Here is a 21,926-nt window from a genome sequence, read left to right on the forward strand (position 1 = left end):
TGGGTACTCTTAATCTTTCCATAATGATGACTTCTACAGTTCTGCAGAGGATGATGGTATATTCTGAGCTAGCCTAAGACCCATGAAGCATGAAGTTGCAATTTTGATGGCTTGTAACTGGTCCCTCTGCTTTAAACGCACAGCCATCTGATTTGAAAGGGAAATGAGACAAAGGTCCTTCACTTCTCCGTCATGCCCCGATGCTAGTGTCAGAATGTCATTGTCAGGGGGGTGCCATTTGAGCACTCATATAAATCATTTCTAGTGGATAAATGACTTTATAACACAGTTGTTGACTGACATCTTCCCAATAGCTTCAACTGAGAGTGGAATTGTTGTACTGTCTATTCAACATGGCTTTGTAGAACATATGGACTAATAGAAGACAGGTGACAAGGGTTTGGTGACCCTTCAGCAGAAGACCAATGTCTTCCATTGTAGTCACATCCATTGTGCTTCTGATGGGGATGCATTAACTACAAAGTGTGTTTTGGATTTTTTTCCTCTTTAGTTTTAGGGAACACTGATAACCTAGAGGGTACCTACATGACAATAAAAATGTCAAAAGGTTTTCATGTTACATAAGGATCAATTGAAATTACTGGGATGTTCAGTCTATAGAAGAAAAGATTCAGCAGGAACGTGATGCTTTCTTCAGGTACTTAGTTGGTTGTGTGGTATAGGCATGAGCACAAAATTGGGAGAAATAGTTTAAAGGCACAGAGAGGCAGCTCTCACTCATTATAGGGGAGAACTCCTTAATAACCAGACCTGTGGAATGGGCTGCATCAGAAGTTGGTGGCTTCCTTCTTGTTTAAGGAAAGCTTGGATGACTGCGTGTTAGAGATTCTTGATGAGGTATCCTCGGAGTCCCCTCCAACTCCGAGTTCCTGCAATCCTTGGAAATCTTGATGCCAATCTAAGGAGATTCAGCTTCCAAGTTGTGAACTCGGCAGCCCCAGACATGAAAATTCACATTTCTTCTGGGGAAAAGCATCTGGTCAGTGTGATGCATAGAGTGCTAGACTTGGGAGTAGCTGTTGGCCCTGCATAAGTCATCTTATCCTCTCTCAACCTCTGTTTCCTCATCTGTAAAATGGGGATAGTAGCAGCACCGACCTTCCATGGTTGTTGAGATGATCAGATAAGATAAATCATATGAATCGCATTACCACTTTAAGGTGCTATATATATAATAGCTATTAGCAACAGTAGAAAGACGAGGAGGAGGGATGGGGCAGGGAGTGTGAAGAGGGGGAGAAGGAGGAGTGTAGCTGTACAAAGTGTGCTTTCTTGACAATACAGCATCTCTCAACCATTTCTCCTTCTCTTAAGCAAATAAAGGCTTAATAGTTCTACTCTGACCAGGAGAGCTCTGTTCCGAGATTCTTTAAATGAGGAAGATACTGCATTTCTCTTAGGGCTCACTTTAGAAGGACAATACAGGTAGAGAAAGCAGTACATTTAGACACCTAAGTGCCATTGTTCTAGCACACCTGCTTTTTGTCACACTGAAACATAGACGTTTAAAAAAAAGACAGCTCTGGTAGGGAGGGATCAAGAGTGGGAATCTGGCCATACCAATTGGGGCAGGTACTCTCCTCAATCACAGAATCACAGAGTTTCAGAGTTGGAAGGGGCCTAGGCAGCCATCTGGAAAGGAGTATACTGGAGCCAATTCCTACCAGCTATTGAAAGATGGTTGTTAAAATTTCAATGTGAGCATATTTCTGCCTCAGAAATAAGCAAACACCATCCACTGAGGCTTTATATGTTGTTTTGCCGATTGCCAAAATTTAGGAAGTGATGAAGAAAACATCAACAATAAGATTAAATTTAAAAGAGTTTCTGCTTACATTCTGCCCCCTCCCCAACCCCTGAGAGCTGGTTGTTAAACATTTTCAATACCCCCCTGCATCTAGACCACTTCCTACACAAAAGGAATCCTCACTGTAACAGACCCAACAAGTGGTCATTCCACCTCTTAGTGATGGCCTCTGGGATGGTAGAACTCTCTGTCTTCCAAGGTAGTCCAATCGATCTCTAGATAGCTCTTATGTGGCCATATTAGTCAAATTAACTGAATAATTAACTCACTAATAGAACGATTAGTGGTTAAGGTATTGAACTTGAAGTCAGAAGACATGGATTCACATCTCCCCTCAGACTCAGCTGTGTGACCCATGGTAAGTGTCTTCATCTTTTTATATCTCAGTTCCCTCATTTTCCTTACTCAGAGAATAAGAAACACTAAAAAAGTGAGAGAAGAATGGGTAATAGCAGCGTGATGTTGGCTTTGGAATCAGAGAGGAGGGAAAGGAACGAGTATTGTCCGTCAAGTCAGAGGACCTAGGTTGGAATCCCAGGTCTGTCCTTTAATGCCTCTGTAAGGGACAAGCCCCCTGGACCTCAGTTACTCAGGCAAGTTGCTTCAACTCTCTGGGCTTTGGTTTCCTTCATCTGTAAAATGGAAGGGTTGAGCTAGAAGGCTTCTAAGGAACCTTCCAGTTCTAAGCTCCCTGATAACATCATCAAGTGCATAGACAGTTAGTGGTGCAATGGATAGAAAACTAGTCTTGGAATAAAGAAAATCTGTATTGAAGTCTTTCTTCAGAAAAAAAAGGACCTTAGACAAGGCACTTCACTTCCTTGAAAGCTTTAGCTTCACCATGTGTGCAATAAGGTTGGATTAGATGACCTTGAAGGTCCCTTCCAGGTCCGGACTTTTGAGCTTATGAATATTGCTGTAGTTCTTTCTTAGGATCAGAAAGATCTTTGGGTTGCTTAGATAACAAAGGACATAAGGGAGCTACATATATGTATGTGTGTACACAAATTTATATAGGCACACACGTATTGCACACACCTTTACATACATGTGTATATGCATGTGTAGATATGCATGCATATATTTTGTCCTCATTTATCTGTGTATGTTGTTTCCCCCAGTAAGAAGGGAGCTCTATGAGGGCAGGGACTGTGTCCTTCTTTATCTTTGTATCCTCAATGCCCAGTGCAACAGCTGGCCCATAGTAGGTATTTACCAAATACTTGTGGAACTGAATTGAATTACTAACTTTCCTTCTAAATGGGTGAGTCATGAGCTCTACCATGACAAAATGGCCAGGCTTTTCCTGATCCAATAGACTGCAGATAGCATGTACGCCAAATGGTTAATGAGCAACAACTCAACAGTTAACATTAGGCAACATCTCCTTTGAGAAAGAGAGAAAATTTGTCTTGCTGAAAATACAAACCAACAATAAGAAATATAAAGCCCAAATGAATGGTACCATAACACGAGGCCACGATTTGAGGGGTTTATCCAATACATCAGTACGTTCATTCAGCTGTGGAAAATTACTTACAATACTCCAGACATTCTGATTTTTCTTTTGCATAAAAGCCATGGATTTCTTTAATGTATTCCAGTTCTTTTAAGATAATTTCAATGAACTGCCAGTCTTTTCCTATTTCAACAATGAGGAATGTGTATGATGTTGATTAGAGACTATGGCATGGATACACAATGGTAACCTTGGTGATCTGGCCAAGGTAATTAAGTCCTGATGGGAGCAAGTGTACGTTAAGCTCTGAAATGTTTCATTTGCTATATTTCTATTCTTAGGGTTGGAAAGATCTCTGGGTTGCTGTAAATTACAAGGGACAAAATGAAGCTACTTTACATATATATTACATGCAGTATAGATGTATATAAATGTATATAGGCACATATGCATGCAATGTATACATGTATGCATACATTAATGTGCATATATCCCTGTGTATATATACACACATCTATGTGTGTAATATGCATGCAGGTATATGTATGTGTGTACATGTTTGTATGTATGTATGTATGTATTTCCAGGAGTAAAAGCTGCCTCATTTAGCCATGCTTATGAGATGCTAATTCATATAATAATATTTAGACCTGGAAGGGACTTTACAGGTCATCAAATCCAGCCCCCCATTTTACCTATGATGAAACTGAGGTACAGAGAGATTAAGTAACTTGTCTAGGGTCAAACTGCTAATAAATGTCTGATTCAGGATTTGAATTCCATTCTTCCTGGCTTTGAATCCAGTATCTCATTCATCTAGATGGGTCATTAATTCTTATTAAAGCAGAGAAACTCGAGAACAGGACAGCACCTGGATAGGCTATTCGCTCCTGCCTATTTTTGAGTAGCAATCTCCTCCACGCACCAGGCCTGACAGAGAATTCTACAACTTGCATGAGGACCTAAGCCTCAGCCATGGCCCTAATTGGTGGGAAGTTTGTCCACATACTGAGCTAAAAGCGGCCTCTTTGTAACTGCCTTTTCCTGCTCCCAGTTCTGCCTCTCGATGTGTCTCTGGAGCTCTGAAGCCCAATTCAAAAACATCTAAATGGTTTAAAAAATTAACAAGCATTTTTATTTTTCCTCTTCTCACCCACTGAAAAGAAAGAAAAAAAGAAGGAAGGAAGAGAGAGAGAGAGAGAGAGAGAGAGAGAGAGAGAGAGAGAGAGAAAAGAAGGAGTGAAGACCTATAATACATAACATGGCCATGTAAAACAAATTTTCATACTGGTCACATCCAAAAATGCATTTCTTGTTCTGCATGTTAGTCAATTCTCTTTCTGTCATAGGGTGGGCCATGTTCTTCTTTATCTGTCCTCTGGAATCATGGTTAATCATTTCACTGATCAGAGTTTTCTTTGAAAATTGTTTGTATAATATTAATGTTCTGCACTAACTTTTCTGAAGGTATAATATAAATCACTCTCTTGGTTACACTCTCTTCACTTTGTATCAGTTCATACTATGAGCCTTTCCATATCTTTTTGTAACCATCTTTTTCTTCATTTCTTACAGCACAGTAGTATTACATGACTTCCACATGATAGCTGTTCATATAGTCATTCAGTGAAGGTAATAATAGTAATAGCTAGTATTTACATAGTGCTTCAAGGTTTATAAGGCACTTGAGATGCTATCTTATTTGACAACCCATGAGGTAGATGCCATTATCATCCCCATTTTACAGATGTGAAAACCGAGGCAGTCAAAGGTTAAGTGATGTGCCTGGGATCATACAGATAGTAAATGTCTGAGGTGGGATTCAAATTACTATCTTCCTGATTTCGATTTCAATTCCAACACTCATCCACTGGGCCACCTAGAAAATGGCTTAAGCATTTGCTACATGCAAAACTCTTTGAAAACACTAATTGAGTTTTACTACCCCAAGTTTTTTCTACTCCATCTTATGCATCCCCAGTTCCTCTAACTAACCCTCATATGGCATCAATTTGAGTGTTATCACCATTGTAGTTTCACTCTGTAGGATATACTTCAGCTTGTCAAGGTCTCTCCTAAATGTGCTATGAGGAATTGACCAAGAGAGGATGACCACCCCCTCTGTCCCAGATATCATATGTCTACTATGTCTAATCATTTTCAGTCTTGTCCAACTCTTCGTGACCCCATTTGGGGTTTTCTTGGCAAAACTACTAGAGTGGTTTGCCATTTCCTTCTCTAGCTCATTTTGCAGAGGAGGAAACTGAGGTAAATGGTGTTAAGTGATTTGCCCAAGGCCACACAGCTATTAAGTGTCTGAGGCTGGATTTGAACTCAGGTTTTCCTGACTCCAGGCCTGGCACTCTATCCACTGAGCCACATAGCTGCCCCTGTGTCTATTAGGGTAGGCTAAAATTGTATTGACTTGTCTTCCATGTCTCACTCTTTACTCATGGTGACCTAACAACTCTTGTCTGAACACATATCTTTATTCCTCTCCCTTTTTACCATAGTAAACAAGGCCTGATGTTCTGCACTAACTTTTCTGAAGGTATGCAAATATACATATATGTATATATCCCTGTCTTGCAAGAACTGACGCTTTTCAAAATTCAAGTCTAACATTTTAACCACTGTGTCAGGCTGCTTCTCTCTTCCATAACTATTCAATACTAAATATTAAACACTCAGCACTAGGGAGGAACAGTAGAAAGAAGGAGAAAACCTGAGCTCAAATTCAGCCTATGATATAGTACATGTTAAACCTGGGGCAAATCACTCAAACTCAGGGGGGATCCGGGCAAGTCTCTTCGATTAGACTACATCATTAGAACAGCTGCCAACCTGTACTTACGGAAAAAAATTTTCATACCCAGATGAAACCACAGGTCTAGGCAACCTGTATCTCTCCCTACACACTTCACCCCATCTTTGACACTCATAAACCCATACCTGATATATTGGTAGAACAAAATAAAAACCAAACAAACAAAAAACATAACCCTCTTCTCCATAAGAATTGCATGTTCTTATATATGAAACCCACAATGGAGAAATACAGAAATGTCTTGACCTCTCTCATCTCAAAGTAACTGAGAAAAATAATGCCCATAATTATGATTAATTGATGTAAAATGCATAATGCCCATAATCAACCAAGGCTTCATTGTATCCCCACCCAAAGTTTTACCTTTATGTTCTTAAAGACCTGAAAATGATCCCTATTTTCATTTCTGGTGGAAAATTTAAGAAACATATGAACAATAGTTTAAATAACCATAGGTAATCCATCATCTTTCAAATTGAACCAGGAAATTACATTATCTCCTAAGTCCTCACAAAGAAGCTATTTTTTCTTCAAACTTCTATTAATTCAAGCTGGATTATCTTTTCAGGAAAAATTCAATTTCTCTTGTACAAATCAACCCAATATAATAGGACACCCTGACTGGAACCCTGAGGAATAGTTATTCTTTGGTGGAAACATCCCCTGCCTTCTTCTGAGAATGTTTCCTGTCTTTTACAAGATTAACTTTGTTCAATAGTATGCCACTAAAAGTTCTGTGTGGTGGGATTTCATTGAAAGAAACAACAAAGATACAGGAAACCTAGATTCTAGCCTTGACTTTGTCATGATTTTAGAGGAGATCTTGGGCATATTCCTTTATCTTTCTGAGCCTCAGTTGTTCCATCTGTAAAATGTAAATAAGGATTTACCCCCTAAGCTACAAGGGGGTGTGGCATGTCATCAATAAATATTTATTAAATGCCTTAAAAGAAAAATAACACAGATATAGAATGCACCATCATTGTCGCTAAATCTTACCAGTTGTTTTTTTTTTTAAATAAACCAGAACCCTAATTTAATACCTCATTACTACAGAAGGCAATAGGATACCATAGAAAGAGGCATTCCATCTCTTTGGGCCCCAGTATCCTGATCTGCCAAACTGGAGGGTGTAGGATGGCTTAGATGGCTTTAATGTCCCTTAACTCTAAATTCATGATGCTTTGATCCTCCTCCTCATCACTTTCATCCACATACATGAATGTTTACTCCTGGTGAATAGAAATGGTTTCATTCACTGTCTCTGTGACTCCAGTGTCTGGCCCAAAGCCTGACATACAGGAAGCACTGAATAAAGACTTGTTGACTGGTCAATGCCTTGTCTTCCTCCGCTAGACTTTAAGTTCTGAAGTTTACTGATCTTTCTAATTCTCTAAGCCTGTAAGTTGTAGAGAAGGTATTGACTTGTGTTAGGAGCTCCCAACACTAAGAAAATCACAGGTTGAGTCTCTTTCCATACCTCTCCTGGTACTTAGCACAGTTCACTTTAGTATTTGTTTAGTGTTTGCTGAATGAATAAACCCCTGACACATAGTAGGTACTATATAAATGCTATGATAATAATAATAATAATAATAATAATAATACAGAGAGCTGTTGTTGGAATCAAGAAGACCTGGGTGCAAATGCAGCCTCTAATACATATGGGCTGTGTGATCATAGGAAAGATGCTTAAGAACTTCTCAGGGCCCTTGATTTTTCTAAGGTGGAAAGTTGCAGAACAGGTGCCATTCTGCACCAGCAGGGAGAACTTCCTCATTAGGAATTCTCTATACCAAAGACATCACACCGATGAGGTCCCCCTCCTCCCAAAACAAAACAGAGCAATAATCCAGGGAGTCCACCCTATAGATGGTATATATCTAGTTATTCCACTGCTTAGATATTTGGAGCCCATTCAAGGGGCTGAGGGCTCTGTTAAAGTTTTTCCAACCAACCTTAAAGAAAATACAGACATGCTAATTGCTTAGAAATCATTCAATTTCATGAGTAAAATAATCCATTTCACCAACCACCTTTCTGTTACAATGCAATTAACTTTTGTATTCTCTTCTTTCTTTTGAAGTATCTGGCCATCACCTATTCAAGTGCCCTGTCTATATTTTCAAATTCATCAGTCCGTTTCAGCATTTTGCTCTGGGTTGTGCTTTAGTAATCAATTTAAAATGCGAGCAAAACTTACTTTCTTGTATTGCATTAAGAATTTCTGAAAAGTCCACGTCACTCTTTGGGCCGTCAGTCTGCATTGGCATATCCAGTGGGTAACCTTGCAAATCCACCCGGCCTTCTAAAGAAATGGAAAATATGCATGGAGTTTGCAGTTGTTCTGCAGAGAGCCCAAGAGAGCATTTGGACTCCAATGAGAAGCAGAGTCAATTAAAAAAAAAAAAAAGAAGTGAGCTGCTTTCTAATGCCAAGGGCCCTCTCTAAGAGGTGACTGTCTTTTCTTCCCTTTTTAAATGGACAGGACATTTATTCTCATTGAGGCTAAGGGTAAAAACTGTCTTCCTTTAGTGAAAAGGTAGGTATGATTTAATCCCTAGGTCACCCACTTTATGAACTCCATTATCACACTGCTTGGTAATTTCCTGTGGCAGTGAATACAGCAGGCTGGTGTTCATACAAGGTGTTTATAAGGCAGTCAGGGATTAGTGGTGCTAAAAAGGTGATCAGCACGTAATTGCTGAACAGCAACTTCTTTGTTTTTAGTTAGTGATTCAATAATCATAAAAATCAACCAAAACAAAGATCAATTGAAATTGTATGAATCACAGAATTTCAGAGTTGGAAAGGAGCTCTGAAGCCATCTAGTTCCATTTGTACTTTAAAAGCATCTCCTTTCAAATATTCCAACCGATCCTACTTGAAGAAGCACAGTGAGGAAGAAACCACTTCCTCCTGAGGCAGCCTGGTCCACTTTAGGGACAGCTGTGATTGTTAGACTGTTCTTTACACTTAGCTTAGAGATAGAATGGCATAGTAAATAGGGTACCAGATACAGATTCAACAAGAACTGAGTTCAGATCCTGCTTCAGATTCTTGTTAGCTGGGTGACCTTGAGTAAGACATTTAACTCCTCGGTGCCTTAATACCTTCATCTGGAAAATGATGAGGACATTGCCTTCATAAGGGCTCTTCTAGCTTTAAATCTATGACCCCAAATTTGTTTTATTAATATTTCTAACCACTGCTACTAATTTTGCTCCCTAGGGCCAAGCAGAAGTAGTCTGATCGTTATTCTATATGTTGCAGCTTGAGCACTCACCTCAATATAATTTAGCATTCAGTTCAGTAAAAGGCTTTGTTCCGTACATTACTACAAGCCAAGGCATGAGGAAGCATCATCTGTACATGCAAATGGACTTCTCATTACAACTAATTTCCCAGAGACATGAAGAAAATCCAGAAGCATACAACTGGTTAGGCTTTTGCCTTGGGGGCATCTTGTTGAGTTACAAGGGAAAGGAGGGAGCGGCTTTCTCATATGCTAGTCTGTTGATAGCCTCAGGATTTCATCAGAGGACAGACTGTTTTTTGGAGTGTCTTTGCTCAAGAACTAGGGTAAAGGAAAGCAAAATAGGAGTTAGACATGACTGCTATTTTTTCTCTCTTTCTTTCTTCCTTTTTTTTTTGTATTGAATAGAGGCTAATTCTAAAAAAAATGCCATCACTCAGGCCAAGAAAGAAAAAACACAATACTCAACCTTCTCTCTCTCTTTTATCACACATGCTCTTTGGACATGGAAGACAACCATTGGTTTTTCCTGAATCTTTCTGAGAAGGCAAGATGGGTCAGTGGAAAGAAAATTGACTTTGAAGTCAGGAGACCCAAGTTAAAAAACTACCACTACTTATTACCTGTGTGATAACTAGTCATTTAAACTCCCTGGGTCTCAGTTTTCTCATCCATAGAAGGAGGAAGTTGCACTAGATGGTCTCTTTCTGCTCAAAATGTATTATTCTCTCCTCCAGCCTAAACATCCACAGTATCAGGGAATATACGCATTCAGCTGTTAGCAGCAAAAGACTGGGAATCAAGACCATATAACTTATTATTGACTTTATATGGGGTTATTTGAATATTTAAGCATATGCAACAAAGGGGATGAAGGCAGTCTGGTGCAGTGAGGAGAGTGCTGGGTGTATATTGTCACAAGACCTGGGTTGAAACCCCCCTCCCCTGACACTTACTAGTTGTGTGATTCTGGCAAACTTGTTCCATCTCTCTGTTTCTTAAGCAACTCTGTAAGATTTATCTCCTGAGTCATATATGGCTAACTGGATATGGGTTGGTGAAAGGAGTTCTCCCACCAGGAGTTCCTTGCTCTGATGAAATCCAAACTCCTTGTTTGTGTAATAAGGGAAATAGAGTATGCCATTCCAATGCCACAAGACTTTGTCCAGACCCCTACCATATGTTTGTCTTATGGGTCTGATTTAAAATGGAATCCAACTTTTTTTTTCCTATTATGTGATTTCTAACATCTGAGATAGGCAAGAGAAAAAAATGTTCACAGGAAGCAGACCTGACATCGTGAAAGTGCTTCAAGAACTACTGAAAGTGACAGATGAGGGATTTCTACTGGGTCAGTGACCTAGCATGGCCAAACTCCAGGGCTGAAATAAGAAATATCTGGCATTAAGAATGAATGGGTGAATGCCCTAACATCGAACATCTTTGCATTTAGCCTCCTTGTTATAAAGCTGGCCCTTCTTTGGACTTCCTAATTAGGCACTCATCACTGAAGCCCAGACTAACAGCTGCTGGCTGCTGTTGGCACAGAGCAATCCTGCGTGCCGCTCCATGTGAGGCTGTGTATCCACAGAGGTCAAGTGACCTTTATGCTTCCCTGTGAAAAATCTTGCTGGAAGATGCTCAGGAAAATTCCTGCTTTGATTACTTAAGATGATTGTATTAAACATAAAGAAGCTAAACATGATTTTTATTTTTTAAAATACTGGGTTTTCAACATTTTCATTCGAACATATCAGAAATGAGAGAAAAGTAGGTTGCTTGCATTAAACAACCATTTGGTGCTACTCTTTCAGAGTTCCTTTGTTCCAAATTAATAGAATTTGAATATTTTTTAAAGCAAATAAATCAAACTTTTGAAATAACACATATGCTCATTATTTAGGCAGAAGAGTCATTTAAAAAATTGTCTAGCCATAAATGGATAGTTAGATTGATTTCAAAATCCACTTAATTGTACAATTCAATCTATAAATTTGAAAGATGATAGTATAATGCCATGGATTCAGGACTGATTAAATGATAGTAACCCCCTCGTTACGCTGCCAAGTGTTAGAATATAACCAACTTAAGGGAAATCTCTCATGGAATGACCCAGGGATCTGTCCTTGGTATTGCACTGATCAATTTTTTTTAAAAAAAAATCAATAACCTGGATGAAGGCAGAGGTGCCATGCTTATCAAATTTGCAAATGACACAAAATTGAGAGGGATGGTTAATGCACTGGATGGCAAAGTCAGTTTCCAAAAAGATCTCAACAGGCTGAAGCAACTGGCTAAATCTAAGATGGAATTTAATTGGGATAAATATCCAGGTTCTACTCCACCCCCCTACCCTCATACTCAATAACCCTAGAAGCTTCCTGTGACCTCTATGGTCAAGTATCAGATCTTCTGGCATTTAAAGCTCTTCACAACCCACTCTCTTCTTACCTTTCTAGTCTTTTTACATTGACTCCTCTCCACTAATACTAACTTTGTGATCAAAACACATTAGCCTACTTGCTCTTCCTCACACATGCCACTCCATCTCCATCTCTGTCCCCTGTGATTAAAATGCTTTTTCTCCTCGGTTCTGTCACTTAGCTTCATTGGTTTTCTTAAACATTCAGCTCAAACCTCTCCTGAAAGAAACCATTCCAAGTCCATCTCCCTGCCCCACCCTACCCCACCCCCACTGGTGCCTTCCCTTTTGAGATTCTATTTTATAAATCTTGTGCATACCTATTTCTTTATAGACCGTCTCCTCTATTACAATGTAAGCTCCTTGTGGGCAGGGACTGGTTTTGCCTTTCCCTATATCCCCAGAACCCAGCACAGTACCTGGTGTGTAGTAAGCACTTAATAAATGCTTGTTGAGTTGACAAGGTGTCATTACCCAAATCCACAAGTACAAGATGTGGGTAGGTTGGGGCAGATAGCAATTTGTGTGGGAAAAAGTCCTTGGAATGTTAATGAAATTGTAAAATCAATATGCAATAACAGTATAACCTGACTTCCACAAAAGCTAATCTGCTTTTAGGTGGTTTTTACATAGTGCTTGAATCATAGGTAAATGTGAATGTCTCACTCTATTCTGACTGGGTCAGACCATACATGGAAAATTGTGTCTAGTTTTGGCATCACATTTTAAGAGGGGCATTGGCAAATTAGATGGAATAACTCTATTGACTGGCAGTTGGTATAGTGAGAAAAATCAAAGTAAAGTAATATGAGGATAGGAACCGAATCCATCTGATCTGGAGAAAAGGAGAGTTGAATGAGAGGTAACAATTTCAAATATTTGAAGAGCTGGCAGTTAGAAAAGAGATTAGACTTATTTTGCATAGCCCCAGAAGAAGAAATGACACCAGTAAATCTAGGCAAATTTTGGCTCAATAGAAGGAAAACTTTAACAATTAGAGCTTTCTGAAAAAGGGAATGGCCTGATATATAAGATAGTGAGTTCTCTGTCACGGCAGGTATTCAAACATTTGGGAAGTAGCTTCTGTCTCTTTGAACTCTTTGTTGTTGTTCAGTCATTGTGACACCAATTCGGGGTTCTTTTGGCAAAGATACTAAAACTGTTCAACATTTCCTACTCCAGCTCATTTTCCAGATGAAGAACTGAGCAAATAGGGTTAAGTGACTTCCCCTGGGTCACATAATTAGTAAGTGTCTGAGGCTGGATTAGAACTCATGAGTATGAGGCTCCCTGAGTCTAAGCCCAGTGTTCTATCTACTGCTGTACCTAGCTGCCACTTTGAACTTTAGCAAATCTTTATTAATGCTAGTGCCTTTCCCCTCTGTTGATTATTTCCAATTTATCCTGTATATGTCTTGTTTGTACGGAGTTGTTTGCATGTTGTCTGCCAATTATACTATGACCTCCTTGAGAACAGGTTCTGTTTTGTGCCTTTCTTAGTATTTGGCACACTTAGCACTGAGCCTGGAACATAGGAGGGGCTTAATAAATACTTGTTGAGGGTACAGCCAAGATGGCAGAGAGAAGCTAGGAAGGTCCCTGTGCTCTTCCTAGTTTCCCTCAGAAACAATGTTGAATCAAGCTTCCAAACAGATTCTGTAGAGACAGAACCCACAAAAAGATGGAGCAAAACAATTTCCAGCTTAAGATAACTTAGAAGGACTTCAGGAAAAGATCTGTATCACTTGGGTAAAAGTGGAGTGCAGCACAGCACAGATGGTATCCAGGCAAGTCAGTGAGAGGCTCTTAGCCACAGCACAGATCAGCAACTGTGGCCCATTGGACCTGGCTCAGCAGGCCAGCTGAGAGGCCTCCAGCACAGAAGGCAAATTGTGAGCCCTGGGATCCCGGCACAACAGGTGTGAGTAGTCTGCCCACCCAGCATAGTGGGAAGCTGTAAGCTCCTGAGGCCTCAGAGTGGAAAGCCAGTGACCAGGCCCCTGGCCTACAGCATAAGAAGCTTGGGACAGTGCCCCCTGTGCCCTAGGAGCAGAGTTCAGCTTTAAAAGTCATGAAATAGGCTGAAAATGAGTAGAAAACAGAAAAGAGCCCTGACCATAGAAAGCTACTATGGTGACAGGGAAGATCAAAACACAAACTCAGAAGAGTACAACAATGTCATAATGCCTGCATGTGAAGCCTCGAAGGGGAATATAAATTGGTCTCAAGCCCAAAAGCTTCTCTTAGAAGAGCTCAAAAAGGATTTTAAAAATCAATTAAGAGTGGTAGAAGAAAAATTGGGGAAAGAAATGATAGTTATGCAGGACAATTATGAAAAAAGAGTCAACAGCTTGGAAAATAAAGCACAAAAATTGAAGGAAACTTAAAAAAATAAAATTGACCAAATTGGGGAAAAAATCCACTGAAGGAAGCAACTCCTTAAAAAGTAAAATTGGCCAAATGGAAAAGGAGGTACAAAAACTAACTGAAGAAAATAATTCCTTTAAGGAATTAGAATGCAAAAGAATGAAAAAATAGAAGAAAATGTAAAATACATTGGAAAAACAACTGACCTGGAAAATAGATCTGGGAGAGATAGTTTAAGAATTACTGGACTACTTGAAGACCATGATCAAAAAAAGCCTGGACAATATCTTGAAAAATTTATCGAGGAAAATTACCCTTATATCCTAGAATCAAAGGGTAAAATAGTCACTAAAAGAATCCACCCATCACCCCCTAAAAGAGATCCCAAAGTGAAAACTCCAAGGAATATTTTAGCCAAATTCCAGAATTATTCAGTCAAGGAGAAAATACTGCAAGCAGCTAGAAAGAAACAATTCGAATATCAAGGAGACACAGTCAGAATTAAACAGGACTTGGTAGCTTCTATATGAAAGGACTGGAGGGCTTGGAATATGATATTCCAGAAGGCAGAGGAGCTTGGATTACAGCCAAAAATCAACTACCTGGCAAAACTGAGCATAATCTTTCAGTGGAAAAGATAAACATTTAATGAAATAGGGGACTTTCAAACCTCCTTGATGAAAAGACCAGAGCTGAACAGAAAATTCAATCTTCAAATACAAGACTCAAGACAAGTATAAAAAAGTAAACAGGAAAAAACATGTTATTCAAGAAGATTAAACTGTTTACATCCCTACACAGGAAGATGATACTTGTAACTCTCGAGAACTATATCTCTATTCGGGGAGTTAGAAGGAGTATACGTAGACTGAGGGTGTGGGTATAAGTTGACTTTGATGTGATGATATAAAAAAGTAAAGGGTGAAAAAAAGGAATGTACTGGGAGAAGAGGAAAGGAAAAGACAGAATAGGGTAAATTACATCACATGAAGAGGTGCAAAAGAACTATTACAGTACAGGGAAAGAAGGGAGGGGGTGAGCATTGTCTGAACATTACTCTCATTGGATTTGATTCAAAGAGGGAATAACACAGTTGGGCATAGAAATTTATCTTATCCTATCAGGAAATAGGAAGGGAAAGAGGAAAGAAAAGAAAAGGGGGCTGATAGAAGGGAGTGCAGAAGGAGAAAGGGGAAAGAAAAGGGGGGAGTTGATAGAAGGGAGGGCAGATTGAGGGAAGCAAAACACTGGTGAGGAGAGACAGATTGAAAAAAGAGAGAAGTATAAATGGGGAAAAATAGGATGGAGGGGAAAAAAAAGTTAGTCATCATAACTGTGAAGATGAATGGGATGAACTCCCACAAAATGGAAGTGGATAGCAGAGTAAATTAAAAGCCAGAATCTTACAATATGTTGTTTGCAAGAAACACATTTGAAGCAGAGAGATACACACAAAATAAAGGCAAAAACTGGAGCAGAATCTACTATGCTTCAGCTGAAGTAAAAAAAAAAAGCAGGGGTAGCAATCCTGATCTCAAAGTAAAAGCAAAACTAGACCTAATTAAAAGAGATAAGGAAGGAAACTACATCTTGCTAAAAGGTACCATAGACAATAAAGCAATGTAAATACTAAACATATCTGTATCAAGTGGTATAGCATCCAAATTCTTAAAGGAGAAGTTAAGTGAATTTCAGGGAGAAATAGACAGCAAAACTCTACTAGTGGGGGACCTCAACTTCCCCCTCTCAGAACTATATAATCACAAAATAAATAAGAAAAAAGTTAAGGAGGTGAATAGAATTTTAGAAAAGTTAGATATGATAGACTTCTGGAGAAAATTGAATGGGGATAGAAAATATACCTTTTTCTCAGTGGTACATGGCACCTGCACAAAAATTGACCATGTATTAGGGCATAAAAACCTCACAATCCAATGCAGAAAGGCAGAAATATTAAATGAGTCCTTTTCAGATCATGATGCAATAAAAATTATGTATAATAAAGGGTCATGGAAAGATAGGCTAAAAACTAATTGGAGACTAAATAATAATTCTAAAGAATGAGTGCGTCAAAAACAAATCATAGAAACAATAATTTCATCAAAGAGAACGACAGTAATGAGATACCATAACAAAACTTATGGGATGCAGTCAAAGCAGTTCTTAGGGGAAACTTTATATCTCTAAATGCTTATATGAATAAAATGGGGAAAGAAGAGATCACTGAATTGGGAATACAACTAAAAATGCCAGAAAAAGAATAAATTAAAAATCCCGAATTAAATACCAAATTAGAAATTCTGAAAATCAAAGATTAATAGAACTGAAATTAAGAGAACTATCTAACTAATAAATAAAACTAAGAACTGGTTTCATGAAAAAAAAAAAAACAATAAAATAGGGCAGCTAGGTGGTGCAGTGGCTAGAGCACCAGCCCTGAAGTCAGGAGGACCTGAGTTCAAATCTGGCCTCAGACCAAACACTTGCCACTTACTAGCTGTGTGACCTTGGGCAAGTCACTTGACCCCAATTGCCTTAAAAACAACAACAACAACAACAAACAATAAAATAGATAAACCTTTGGTTTATTTAATTTTAAAAAAGAAAGAAAAAAACAAATTACCAATATCAAAAATGAAAAGGGTGAATTCATCACCAACGGAGAGAAAATTAAAGCAATAATTAGGAGCTATTTTGCCCAACTGTGTGCAATAAATTTGGCAATCTAAGTGAAATGGCTGAATATTTAAAAATATAGATTGCCCAGATTAACAGAAGAGTAAATAAACTACTTAAGTAGCCCCATTTCTAGAAAAAGAAATTGAACAGGTCATCAATGAACTCCCTAAGAAAAAATCACCAGGGCCAGATGGATTTACAAGTGAATTCTACCAAATATTTAAAGAACAACTAATTCAGATACTACATAAACTATTTGGAAAAAATAGGCAAAGATGGAGTTCTACCTAATTTCTTTTATGACACAAATATGGTGTTAATACCAAATCCAGGAAGAGCCAAAACAGAGAAAGAAAATTACAGACCAATTTCCCTTGTAAATATTGATGCAAATTTTTAAATATAATACTATCAAAGAGATTACAGCAATTCATCATGAGGAAAATTCACTATGACCAGGTGGAATTTATACCAAGAATGCAGGGCTGGTTCAATATTAGGAAAACTATCAGCATAATTGACCATATTAATAACAAACTAACAGAAATCATATGCCTATCTCTACAGATGCAGAAAAAGCTTTTGACAAAATACAGCATCCATTCCCATTAAAAACACTAGTGAGCATAAGAATAAATGGAATTCTCCTTAAAATGATAAGCAGTATCTATCTAAAACCATCAGCAAGCATTGTATGTAATGGGGATAAGCTAGAAGTATTCCCAGAAAGATCAGGGGTGAAACAAGGATACCCATTATCACCACTTTTGTTTAATATTGAACTAGAAATGTTAGCTTTAGCAATGAAATGAAAAAGAAATTGAAGGAATTAGAATAGGCAATGAGGAAACAAAACAATCACTCTTTGCTGATGATATGATGGTATACTTAGTGCAACCTAGAGAATTAACTAAAAAAATTACTTGAAACAATTAGCTTAAGCAAAGTTGCAAGACATAAAATAAACCCACATAAATCATCAGCATTCCTATATATCGCCAACAAAGCCCAGCAGCAAGAGATAGAAGGAGAAATAACTGCAGACAATATAAAATATTTGGGAGTCTACTTGCCGAGACAAACCCAGGAACTATATGAACACAATTACCAAACACTTCACACAAATAAAGTCAGATCTAAACAATTAGAAATATATCAATTGCTCATGGACAGGCAGAGCTAATATAATAAAAATGACAATTCTACCTAAATTAATTTACTTATTCAGTGCCATACCAATCAAACTACCAAAAATATTTTATAGAGCTAGAAAAAATAATAATAAAATTCATCTGGAAGAACAAAAGGTCAAGAATATCAAGGGAATTAATGGAAAAAATGCACAGGAAGGTTGCTGAGCTGTACCAGATCTAAAACTATACTATAAAGCAGCAATCATCAAAACTATTTGGTACTGGCTAAGAACTAGAGTGGTGGATCAGCGGAATAGGTTAGGTACACAAGACGCAGTAGCCAATGACTATAGCAATCTACTGTTCAATAAACCCAAGGACTCCATTTTCTGGGATAAGAACTCACTATCTGACAAAAACTGCTGGGAAAACAGTAAGGCAGAAACTAGGCACAGACCAACATCTCACACCCTATACCAAGATAAGGTTGAAATGGGTACATGATTTAGACATAAAGGATGATACCATAAGCAAATGAGGAGAGAAAGAAATAATTTACCTGTCAGATCTTGGAGAAGGAAAGAATTTAAGACCAAACAAGAGATAAAGGACATTATGAAATGCAAAATGGATGACTTTGATTACATTAAATTGAAAAGTTTTTGTACAAACAAAACCAATGCAACCAAGATTAGAAGGAAAGCAGAAAGTTGGGAAGCAATTTTTGCAACTAGTGTTTCTGATAAAGGCCTCATTTCTAAAATATACAAAGAAATGAATCAACTTTATAAGAATACAAGTCATTCCCCAAATGATAAATAGTCAAATGATACAAACAGGCAGTTTTCAGAGGAAGAAATTAAAGCTATCTATAGTCACATGAAAAAAATGCTCTAAATCACTGTTGATCAGAGAAATGCAAATCAAAACAACCCTGCACCTCACACCCATCAGATTGGTTAGTATGACAGAAAAGGAAAATGATGAATATTACAGAAGATGTGGGAAAATTGGAACAATAATGCATTCTTGGTGGAGTTGTAAACTAATCCAACCATTCTTAATAGCAATTTGTTACTATGCCAAAGGGCTATAGAAGTGTGCATACGCTTTGTTCCAGCAATACCATTACTAGGTCTATATCACAAAGAAATGATGAAAATGGAAAAAGACTCACATGAACAAAATATTTGTAGCAGCTCTTTTTGTGGTGGCAAAGAACTGGAAATTGAGGGGATGCCTATCAGTTGGGGAATGGTTGAACAAGTTGTGGTATATGAATGTAATGGAATACTATTGTTCGATAATAAATGACGAGCAGGTAGATTTCAGAAAAACCTGGAAATGCTTATAATGAACTGATGATTAGTGAAATGAGCAGAACAAGGAAAACATTGCAAATAGTAACAGCAACATTGTGCAAAGATCAACTATGATAGACTTAGCTCTTCTCAGCAACTCAATGATCTAAGACAATTCTAAAAGACTCATGATGGAAAATGATATCCAGGGAAAGAACTATGGAGTCTGAATGCAGATTGAAGCATACTATTTTAATTTTTTTTATTTTTTGTTTTTTTTCTTGTGTTTTTTCCCTTTTGTTCATAATCTTCTTTCACAACATGACTAGTGTGGAAATATATTTAATATGATTTTACATGTATAACCTATATCAGATTGCTTGATGCCTTGTGGAGGGGAGATGGAAAGGAGTGTTGGATAAATGTTGAAAATTATCTTTACACGTAGTTGGAAGAAAATAAATTACTATTAGATTGTAAAAAAAAATACTTGTTGACTTGACTTATTAAACACTGAAACTCCAGTTGTCAGAAGGTTTCATAGCTTAGTAGAGCCAGGTGATGCTCAGGGGCTCCCCTAAGAGAGCAGTCCCATCAGCAAGCCCTAACTGAGTGCTCAGCAGGTATATAGCAAGTATTCTTGGAGGAAGGAGGGCTCAGGGAAAAATGAGGAAGAAATTCAAGAGCACTTCTCCAATTTTGTAAGACTTTTTTCGACACTAGAAAATTCAAGAGGTTACATGGCATTTATAAAGAGACTGGGGCACCTCTTTCCCAATGCCCACACCCAGTATTTAAGACCTGACAAAGCAAATGAATGAAAATATACAGACATACACACACACACACACACACACACACACACGCGCGCGCGCGCACGCACACATGTCATCAGGGTTTCTTTGCTTATTTGCCAAAACCAATGACTGCATGTATTACAACAATGGGTGTTGAAACATTCCGGCACAACCCACACCATTTCTTCTCCAGAAATGGTGGTTGCAGCTCCCACATTTATTAAGTTGCAAAATCTAATGTTGCCTGTGAGATCGATCTTTCTCAAAAGGGAATGTCAAAGGCTTTCACACAAAATTAAATTAATTGCTAAGTGAAACCTGCTGCAAAGTAAGCTAGATGTAAAGAAATGAAATGTTGAGGTTGGGTTTGATGAATAGTCACTGGTGACTAATGTGCAATTAAAGAGGGCGCCAGGGGAGGATGAAATTTTTGAACATGTGCCCAGGCCACCAGCAGGTGTCTGACTGTTGCACTTGAACTAAAACAAGTCTTGTGAATTCTTCCTCCTTCATGCCCACCCTAATACATGGTTAATGCTTAGTACCAATAAAACTTATTCCCTGCCTGGGCCAGGAACAATCAAGTTCAACTCAGTTCCATTGCATTCAGATACAAAGTGCCTTCCAATACATGGAAGGAACTCTATTTCAGCATCATGGATCGCATCCTTAAGAACAGCCTGTTCTAGGTGATCAAAAATGAAGGGCAGGTTATACAGGGGACCAAGAAAAAGAGCTAGACTCATTAAATGCTTTTGTGGCATTCTCCCAGCCCATCCATGCAGATTATAGGATCATATTCTTGGAGGCAGAAGGAAACTCAGAGGTCTTCTAGTCCAACCCCTCACATTTTACAGATGGGGAAACTGAGGCAGGGTGACTTGTCCAAGGTCACAAAAGTTTTGAGAGTCAGCCAGGATTGGAAACCAGGTCATCTCACTCCAAATCTATCAGTTTCCATGGCACCCCACAGTTCAATACAACAAGCATTTTCTAAACATCTCCTTGTGTCTGCTAATAACCAGGCAGATCAGGAAAATCCTGCTATAGCAGGTGGCACTTGTATATTTTACCAGAGGCTGGGGATTCTAAGAGCTAGAGGTGAGAAGGTTGTGCATCCCAAATATGTGCACATCTGTGCATGGAAGTGGGAGGTGGGATGTTGTTCAGAGGCAATCGCCAGGGGCCCATTTGACCATAAAGGAAAAAGCAGAAAGAATGGAGGCATTATGAAATGGGAAAACAAAAGTAAGTGGGAGCCAGATTGTGGAAAACATTCAATGTCAGACCGAGGATGCTGTGTTTTATCCTAGAGGGACTAGGGAGTCACTGGTGACTTTGGGGGAGTGAAAGGTTCAGATCTATACTTCAGGAACATCAAGTTGGCAGCCCTAGCTCCAGCCAACTGAACTGATCAACATATCTGCTCCTTGTGCCTGAAAAACTATTCTAGCCTGGTTCCCAGAACGCTGACTACCTGTAATCCACCTGTTCCTTTCACAATACTCTGACTCACAAATCCTGGTGGTCTCTTTCCCTGACAAATCCTGTCTATCCCTCTGTTTCTCTTCCCCCTCTCTCAAGGCACTGCCTCCTGCACAAGCTCTCCCAAGATCCTCCACCAATGGAATTTCTGGATGACCCACTATTGTGGCCTTACCCAGACCAGAAAATCTTCCAGGAATCTGCTAGAGAAAAAATTCCAGTTGACTGGAATTAGCCTTAGCACAGTGCCTGGCATTGTAGGTGCAATATGAGCCTATTGAAACCCGGTCTTCCTGTCTCTGTGGACACATAAATTACACTCACAGAGTCATAAATGGGCTTCCGATCTGAACCTCATAAATTCCTATAAAT

At 38.6% G+C, this 21,926-nt stretch overlaps 1 protein-coding gene across 1 annotated transcript in view; it reads right to left on the bottom strand.

Annotated features, from left to right (window-relative positions):
* The window catches only part of ANO4 (anoctamin 4), a 416,340-nt gene that overhangs the window by 165,091 nt on the left and 229,323 nt on the right, over positions 1-21,926 (bottom strand). The window contains exon 5 of the mRNA XM_027855801.1: positions 8,318-8,422. Within this exon, the coding sequence (XP_027711602.1) occupies positions 8,318-8,422 (105 nt within the window). The remainder of the gene's footprint in view (positions 1-8,317; positions 8,423-21,926) is intronic.

Source organism: Vombatus ursinus, unplaced genomic scaffold (genome assembly GCF_900497805.2).
Source record: "Vombatus ursinus unplaced genomic scaffold, bare-nosed wombat genome assembly UNPS02011334.1, whole genome shotgun sequence".
Taxonomy (NCBI): Eukaryota; Metazoa; Chordata; class Mammalia; order Diprotodontia; family Vombatidae; genus Vombatus; species Vombatus ursinus.